Source organism: Oratosquilla oratoria, chromosome 14 (genome assembly GCF_046742065.1).
Source record: "Oratosquilla oratoria isolate Oo_2021 chromosome 14, ASM4674206v1, whole genome shotgun sequence".
Taxonomy (NCBI): domain Eukaryota; kingdom Metazoa; phylum Arthropoda; class Malacostraca; order Stomatopoda; family Squillidae; genus Oratosquilla; species Oratosquilla oratoria.
This window is the reverse complement of record NC_134790.1, coordinates 31,428,199-31,438,198: the sequence shown is the minus strand read 5'-3', so window position 1 is coordinate 31,438,198 and position 10,000 is coordinate 31,428,199. Positions and strand designations below refer to the sequence as shown.

General features: G+C 34.9%; 1 protein-coding gene across 5 annotated transcripts in view; it reads right to left on the bottom strand.

Moving 5' to 3' along the window:
* The window catches only part of LOC143032828 (sodium channel protein 1 brain-like), a 766,195-nt gene that overhangs the window by 509,841 nt on the left and 246,354 nt on the right, over nucleotides 1-10,000 (bottom strand). For all 5 annotated transcript variants that reach the window (XM_076197936.1, XM_076197935.1, XM_076197938.1 and 2 more), the window contains one exon: nucleotides 129-337. In XM_076197936.1, coding sequence (XP_076054051.1) covers nucleotides 129-337 — 209 coding nt within the window. The remainder of the gene's footprint in view (nucleotides 1-128; nucleotides 338-10,000) is intronic.

Sequence of the window (10,000 nt, the reverse complement as noted above, 5' to 3'; positions counted from 1 at the left end):
GACCAGACTACCTAGTAAACATAACGTCAAAAAATAAACACCCAGACTAGTCAACGACTGTATTGACCAGACTGCACATAGTAAACCAAAACAAACAAATAAGTAAACAATAGAATGTGGGTACTTACTCTGCCTCATCGACAGGTTTGGTCATGGCTAGGAAGACACAGTTGAGGAGAATCGTGGTCATCACGATGTAGTCAAAGTACTGATTGGTGGAGAGGAAGATGGCGGCCCTTCGGAGGGGATGCCAAGGCGAGAAGAGGAATAACGATTTCGAGGCCGAGAACCGATGCACGTAGTTCTTTCTGAATCTCTTGGAGACAACGCAGAAGGTCTGCGGGAGGGAGGAAAAACAGGTCAAAAACAGGTCAAGAGGTTATTAGTGACTTAAAACAGGTCACGCGATACGGGTCGGGTCACTACTACAACCCGAGACAAAGACCTGAGGTCATATATAGACATTTTGGTGTATTTCATTTGTTCATAGGTCTTAGCAATAACAGTGCATTTGTTCACCAGAGGTCTTAACAATAGTTGTTATAAGTTCTAGATTCACTTCAAAGAAGGGGAGGGGACATGCAAATGGAAGAATACACAACATGAATATACGAATATTCTAGTAATCATGTTTTCTAATTCCTACAGAAAATTTTGTGAGTTTTTTTCTTTCTAGATTAGAAACTTGGTAACACGTGGCTTCTAGGGCACATGTAACGTCTAGGATACATGTGACATCTATGTGTGTCCGACTTCATGTACACATTCATGCATGCGATGACTCACTGAAATCACACTGAAGACAAGTTCTCTTCAAGTTGACATTACATCGGTGGAACTAATAACCTCTAAATGGTCTCTATAACCAGAACAACTAGGATATGGAACGCACATAATTTTCTTCATTCTTTTAGGAGCAGCGATTTGCCGGTCCTTTGCTTCGTGTGAATTTTTTCTGAACTTGGCTTTTTCTTAGCTTAAAAACCATATATATATATGCAAAGTAGACCACTTGGAAAAAGAAACTAACGAAGCAGAGCGCTTTCGTATATTACATCTTCAGTGCAATAAGTCACTTATTGCACTGAAGATGTAATATACGAAAGCGCTTTGCTTCGTTAGTTTCTTTTTCCAAGTGGTCTACTTTGCATAAGTGAACACACGTACCCGTGTTCTTATTAGCATATATGTATATATATGTATATATGTGTGTGTGTGTATATATATACATATATATACATATATATATACATATATATATATATATATATATATGTGTGTGTGTGTGTGTGTGTGTGTGTGTGTGTGTGTGTGTGTGTGTGTGTGTGTGTGTGTGCGTGTGTGTGCGTGTGTGTGTGTGTGCGTGTGTGTCTGTATACATTCACAGACATTCGTCTATTTAGGTCGTCTCCGAGATTAGCATTGTTAAAATTAACTTAATCTTTTCCATTCAATGGTCATTTTCATTTTGGTGATTGTCAATCCCCTACAAACTTGTACTTTATCCACTTCATTCACTCCAAAGACAATAAGAGAAAACAAGGGTCATGGCGAATAAAAGCATCTGACGTTTACTAAAGGTGAAACATGGTTCTGAATGACAGTTCTGTTATTAATACAATAACGATGTTTATAGAATATCTATTTCATCCACTCACATCTGCCAAGAGAATGATGAATGATTGGTTGATATTATTTTTGGTTTTGTTGTCACAATTTTCATTACACAAGAATGAAGGAGAATGCAAGAGACCATAAAGCCTACACTAGTCAGTTCCATGTCCATTACCACCTACCATCCCCATCCATAAAGTTGTCTCATCTTTTCTTAAACTAGTTCTTGCTCATTTCTTTCCTAAATCTAGGTTTATTCAATCTAAATCCATTACTGCGAGTCTTGCACTATCATCTTAATATGATAACCTTGTCTACATGTCCATTGTTAAAGCCCTTGATCAACTTGAACACCTCTATTAGACCACTCCTTATTCTGCGTTCTTCCAGATTAAGTTAAGGTAAGGTAAGGTAAGGTAAGTTAAGGTAAGTTAAGTTAAGGTAAGTAAGTTAAGGTAAGTTAAGGTAAGGTAAGTTAAGGTAAGGTAAGTTAAGGTAAGTTAAGGTAAGGTAAGTTCTCGTAAGGTAGATTCCTAAGCCATGTATAATTTTGGTCATCCTCTGTACTGATTCTAGTGAATTGATATTCATTCTATAGGACGGAGACCTAAACTATAATCACAAAACTATAAATAGTATCAGCTGGACTACTGTTTTTGCTTTACATGAAGTTGAGAGAATTTGAAATAAAGAATAAATAAGATAATTTGTACAGATTTGAAAAGAACAGTAGAAAGTAAATGAAAGAGAAGAAAAGGAACTAAGGAGACGAAAGAAGAAAAATAGGAAGAGAAAGACGAAAGTTAAACGATAGGAAAGACGGAGAGATAGAACAACAAAAAATATGAAATTGGACGGAAACTTGTAAAAGAAAAAGAAAAGAAAAAAAGAAATCATTATCTGTTTCCGTATAAGATGAAGAATGGATTCCAACAAAGCACACATTTGTGTGAGACTAAATTCAAACTTAACAGCATCACATTTTGACTTCAAACTTAGTGTATACATAACTAAGTTAATAAAATGTAGAATTACCTGTTACATTGCCTTGCCTTTTAGAAAAAAAATATAGTTTGAAAATTCTCTTTTAAACTACAAACACTATGAACATCAAAGAAACGCACATCATAATTGTGTTTGTTGTAAATTAGACATCAATCACAATAAATTTAACAATCTTTCTGCATTAACTAAAGTGATAATATCCATCTGTTCAAAAGCAGACTAGATTATAATAAATTAGCAATATTTATTTAAAAACTCTCGTATATTCGTATAAATGTTGCAATAATTCGTAGAAGGTTACCTCGAGGAAACAGCCCAAAGATACAAACGACATGACGTCACCAGCTTGAGGCCATAGAGTTCTATCGCCTTTTTCTGAGACGCAACCGATATGAAATAATATTCTGACGTGCCCCAAATGATACGTTTACAAAAATACAAACATAAAAAAAATGATGATAACATTTAAAGAAGAAGAAAGAAGGAATGGAATAACTGTGGGAATGAAAGAGAAAACACGAAAGCAAGAAATAAGATAAATTACTGAACGAGTAGATAATAACGCTTGCAGTCCGACATGTTGGATAATAAAGAACAGTTTGAACAGTTGAACATAAACCATTATATTATATTCGAGAATGAACAAAAGACACCATTATCATTTCAATTATCTTTTATATTATGTACACTACGAGCCATTGCCATTACAATGAAACTCTTCAATGAAGAAAATAATATGCTGATAATTTCTTTTAATACAACAAATTATTCGTATACATACGTATATATATATATATATATATATATATGTGTGTGTATATATATATATATATATGTGTGTGTATATATATATATATATATATATATATATATACATATATGTTAAAGTTTTAACTAGCTTGTAATAATAGGAATGTACAAAAGACTCACTGACGATGACAAGAATATCAATAAAACGAAAGCAACTCAGGGGTTGAAGTATCGCATATGCCAACACGTTATTTCGCGAATATCAGAAGCGCGTAATTTCAAGTTATTAGACGTATTTCACGTGTATTACCAGTCTGAAGATATATTCTGCGAGTGTAAAGGTTTCGCGTGTGTGTGTGTGTGTGTGTGTGTGTGTGTGTGTGTGTGTGGATGTGCATACGTGTATATATACATATATATATATACATATATGTATATATATATATATATATATATATGTATATATATATATATATAAGTGCATGTGTACGTATATATGTGTGTATACATGCGTGTGTGTATGTATATATATATGTGTATGTACGAGTATAATTATATGTGCCTGCATGTCTGTGTTTGTATGTCTGTGTTTGTGTGTACACGTGTGTATGTGTTCGCGTATATATGCTGCATGTCCGTATGATGCATGTATACATGTGTAAACATGTGCGTGTCTAATTACACACATACACACCTTTCCCACACCTTTGCGACGCAGAGCACGAAAGTTTAAACTATTTGTGATCCGTGTGCCTCATCGTAAGTCATTTGTTTGTTTTTTGTCGGCTGTTCGATCGAGCTGACGTGTCAACAGCGGCACGAAAGTATGCCTTGTGAAGTTGTTTGCGCATGCGTCGATGGAACAACGACTTGGCAAAAGAATGTGTGTCGGGAGCGTTGCTTGAGGAGTTAGATTGATTATATGGGTGCATATTTTTCTAAGTTTACTTTATAGAACATAAAAGAGGGTACATGTACATGTATATGTACATGTATATGAATATGTATATGTACATGAATATGTATATGTATATGTATATGTAAATGTATATGCATGTGTATATGTATATATATATATGTATATGTATATGTGTCTGTATATGTGTATGTATATGTGCATGTGTATATATATATATATATACACATACATATACATACATATGTATCTATGTATATATATATATATGTATATATATATATATATATATATATATATATATATATATATATATATATACATATATGTGTGTGTATTGAGACATTCCGACAGGTTGACGTAAGTGGGAGTAGGAAACACAGGAGCCTTAGTCTGAGTTCATTCCTAACTAAGGCTCCTGTATTTCCTACTCCCACTTACGTCATCTATACATGTATATATACATGTACACATATATTCATGGAGGAGGAAGAGGAAGAAGAATAGGAGGAGGAAAGGGTAGGGGAGAAAAATGAGAAGAGGAGAATAAAGAAAAAGAGAATAAGGAAGAATACGAAAATCAAAAGAGGAAGAGGATGAAAATTAAGAGGAAAATGAAAAGTGAGTGGATGAGAAGAAAGATGAGGAGGAGGAAAAGGAAGATGTGGAAAAGGAGAAAGAAGAAGAAGAGGAGGAGGAGGGAGAGAAGAAGGAGGAGGAGTAGGATCGTTTCTCATGAGTGCATGACTGAAAACAAATTCTTTGACTCACACTTGTGAGTAGTGTGACACAAAAGACTGAAGTTCAAATGAACGTGTCAGAGGATGCCACGCCCCCCTGAGGAAGCCCCGCCCACTTCTACACACTAACCAATCACGTGGGAGGGGATCCAGAAGACTGTAGTGAATATATCTTGTCAAGTGTCAGAAGACTACCCCCCACACCACACACCAACCAATCACGTGATGAGGTTAATGGATTTTCGTCTCTGCAGTAACAAAGAATATCAACTTTGTGACAGTAATAATAGAAAATAATAGAAAATTATATAGATCAATTAATAATTAGATAAAGTATTTTTAGATAAAAATAGAAAGAGGACAGAACAAATAAAAATATAGACAATGAAAAAAAACAACTGACAAAAGTACCTCTTAGTTGCCCTGCTATACTTGTTATACTTTAAGGACATCTTTGTGCATTTGTGTGTGTATGCCTGTATTTATGTGTATATGCATGCGTGTGTATGTATTTCACGTGTATTACCAGTTTGAAGATATATTCTGTAAGTATAAAGGTATTGTGTGTGTGTGTGTGTGTGTGTGTGTGTGTGTGTGTGTGTGTGTCTGTGTGTGTGTTTGTGTGTATTCACTTAGTCTTTAGTCTTTGGATCACGTGTTGGACTCGTGATCGACAGCTATTTCCCTCCTGGAAGAGAGCTCAGAGCTCGTAGGTCCGATCTATGGGTAATGCTATGACCTTGCACACACACACACACCCAACTCCCCGCCCACGAGAGTTGGAGTAACACCCCTCAGCGCTGCGATACTGATATTATTTCAGCCCCGGGCGAGGATCGAACTCGGACCTCCGTAGTGGCAGGCCAGAGCTCTAACCACAGCGCCATGAGAGGTGTATGTATGTGAGCGTGTGTGTGTGTGTGTGTGTGTGTGTGTGTGTGTGTGTGTGTGTGTGTGTGTGTGTGTGTGTGTGTGTGTGTGTGTGTGTGTGTGTGTGTGTTTGTGTGTGTGTGTGTTTGTGTGTGTTTGTGTGTGTGTCTGTATCTACGTGCATAAACATTTATGCGTATGTGTATGTATTTGTGCAGTACATGTGTATGTGTGTATATGCAAAGCCATGATCCTTCTTTACTCGCTTAACATCCATCGACATCACGCCGTCATCTAAGACAGTATACATTAGCCACATCGCCTCGCTCCTGCGTCAAACAACTTTACAGCTTCTAAGTTGCCCTGACAGATTTTTTCATTACTTTGTGCTCAGCTGCAAGGCCAGCTGCGGCCCTTCTGTTGTCGGCAGCTGGGGACGGATCCAGCGTCTAAAAAGACGAGACTTCTTCCTCAATGAATTTCCTTTGCTCGTACACGAGTTACAATGAGTTACATTAACCAATCTGTCAATAGGAGATCGTTTGTACTATTACGAGAAAAAAATAAGATAAGATGAAATAAAATGAAATAAAATTTAAATAAAAAGAAAATATAAATAGAATTAGATTAAAAAAATTAAGACAAATAAATGAAAATCAAAATAGAATTCAATACATAACATCCGTTTTGTAAATGTTATACCTTATTCATTATCATTATTAAGATCAATTCTATCCAAAGGAAAAAAATTAAGGAACCAAATGAAAATTAGTACACAATACCCAATTACTAAATATACATTGTCTCTATTCAAATATATTTATTACCTGTTTGTGTCAATTGACATTTGGAATTAAACTCTTCTGCTGGGATTCGAACCCTTGCCTGAGCGGCTTGCGTCTTTACAAGACAAGGATGGCGTAGTGGTACGGTCCTCGTCTTGTAAAGACGCAAGCCGCTCAGGCAAGGGTTCGAATCCCAGCAGAAGAGTTTAATTCCATATCTATTACCATGGCTGTCTTCCTTATAGACTGGAAGGGACATTTGGTACATAGACAGAGATTGTCATTACGAGTAATTAATTTTTTATTCAATAAATTACTTCCATACTTAGTTCTGAATTTTGAAGATAGACCGAAATGTCATTTTGTATCCTCTAGCAATTCAACATTTTATGCTTCATTTGAAATCTAAGCTGGACAACTACTACCGCCTTCTCAGTAAGAGACGATAAGGCTTCCGCTAGGTAGTTCCATGTTCATTACCACCTGCCTTCCATATCCATAACGTTAGACACCAAGACAAAAACTATACGTACTGTATTAGTATTTAATAGGCAATAACCAGCGATTCTATCCTTGCTCACGTAATGTATTGAAAGAATGTAGTCAAATAATTGTGAAGGAGGGCAGCATATGTGATACACACACACACATATCTATATCTATATATTCATCTATATATACATATATATATATATATATATATATATATATATATATATATATATATATATATATATATACACAAATACATATATGCGAAAAAACCACGGGAGAAATTCAAAGCGTAGACGGTAAGATCTTTCGTATATTACATCTTCCGGCAAACTGTTTGCCTGAAGATTTAATATACGAAAGATCTTACCGTCTACTCTTTGAATTTCTCCCGTGTTTTTTTTCGCATACGTACCTCAACGTGAAGTGAGGTTTCTACATATGAATATGTATGTATGTATATATATATATATATATATATATATATTTATATATATATACATATATATATATATATATACAGTATATATGTATATATATATAAATATATATATATATATATACATATATATATATATATATATGTATATATATATAGAGAGAGAGAGAGAGAGAGAGAGAGAGAAAGAAGGAGGGGGAGTGGGAGTTTCACATCCCCCCATGGGAACGCGTAACGTGATTGGTGGAGCTTTCTGAATAATGAGCCAATCAGGAGCAGCTGTTCTGTGCCATGAGGGAAAGTAGTGCTCAGACGCTTCTTGTCTACGATCTCGTAAATAAAGAGACCTCTTAAACGCAGAGACCTCGTAAATAGTTCTCGTATATATACAAAGATCTCATAAAAGGATATCTTATGTACAGAAAACCTTTGAATATATATAAATAGATTAATAAAAAGAATAAATGAATAAGAAAATAAACATATGAATAGACAAAAAACTAATAAACAATTTTATAAACAAACAGACAAACAAATGAATAAATAAATCAATCAAATATGAAATAATTCACGCCGTTCAAAGAGGTTAGCGGAAACCCGCTAAGGCGCACACTATCAGCGCTGATCTGAATCACTTTTATGTTATTTTCAGAAATATAATGACCCAATCAAGCAACGAGGCGATATCAATCTCCTTCCATGATTATGTCTCGCCTTCGGAATACAAGTCTGGTGAAGGAATTTTCTTACACCGGGTGATGGAGTTCGTGTGGGAATACACAGGGAGACTGGCATGTCTACATGGACGTATACACACGTGTATACATGCACGTGCACACACACGCATACACACACACACACACACACACACACACACACACACACACACACACACACACACACACACACACACACACACACACACATACACGCATACACACACTCATACACACATACACAAACACACGCGCACACACACACACACACGAGGTAAAAGTATCTTGATATCTCTTAGTTCACGAAATCTCACTTTTCTCGCTTATTTAATCGCAAGGGCACGTGAGATTGAATTACATATATCTCCCAGTCTCACAGGAAATATATATATGTCCACGAATATTTTACTCACGTTTATACTTATTTCTTGTCACGGACATGTGAGACAAGATATCCAAATATCAAGGCTCACAGGAAATTAGCATATACGAATATCTCATTTTTTTTCTCACACACTCACTTCATTCCTCTCACGAGGAAAAATAATACAACAAGACCTCCGTTTCTCACGAAAGGAATAGAAATATTTCTTTTTTTCCTCTTATTTCCTCTCACGGCAATATAGGAAAAGAATACCCGATCTCACGTCAATATGTGAGATTTTTCTCTTTCATATTTCATAATAGTGAAATGATAAGAAATTTACATTACGAAGACAGGCATATCTAATAGAAGTATTCAAATGGGTCAAGGACTTTAACAGAGGGGATGTAGACAAGGTCATCATATTAAGACAACAGGGCTAGTAATATATCTAAACTGGACAAATTTAGATTTAAGAAGGACATAGGCAAGAACTGGTTTGTGAATAGAGTGGTTAACGTATGAAATAAACTTAGTAATCATGTAGAGAGAGGCGGAAACTATTGTTTGTTTTAAGAAAACGTTAGATAATTTCATGGATGGTGATGATAGATGGTAATGGATATAGAACTGCCTAGTGTAGGCCCTATGGCCTCTTACAGTTTCCTTTATTCTTATATTTCTATGTTCCTAACATCTAAGGAAAGATTTACTACACCAGAACTCCAAAGATGATATCTATTTCTATATATATACTGTATATACAGGGAGAGTTTATGACTAAATGAAATAGATAAGTAGATAAATAAATGAATACGTTGTGACCAATATCATCTGAATGATTTACTATACCAGAGACCCAAGGATTAATTGCAAAATATATACAGATGTATATGTATATATATATATATAAATATATATGTATATGTGTGTGTTTGTGTGTGTGTGTGTGTGTGTGTGTGTGTGTGTGTGTGTGTGTGTGTGTGTGTGAGGTGATAATTTATGATTGAATAAAATAAGACATATATAAGAAAAATTAGTTCTAGTAATATTCACTTACTACCAAGGACCAATACAATTATTCCAATACAATGGAATAGATAAGCTTTGTATTATTGATCGTTATGTTTATATTGATTTATATCTAGATTGTAATAAAAATCTATGTATAATAGAATCGTCGTTTTGTATATTCTAGTATATACCAGACGATCTTACTCAGTTAATTTGATCTATCACCGCTCAATTTCTAATAAAAGTAATTATTCAGTAATGAAATGCACTTAGAAAGTAATTAGAACCCTAGTTA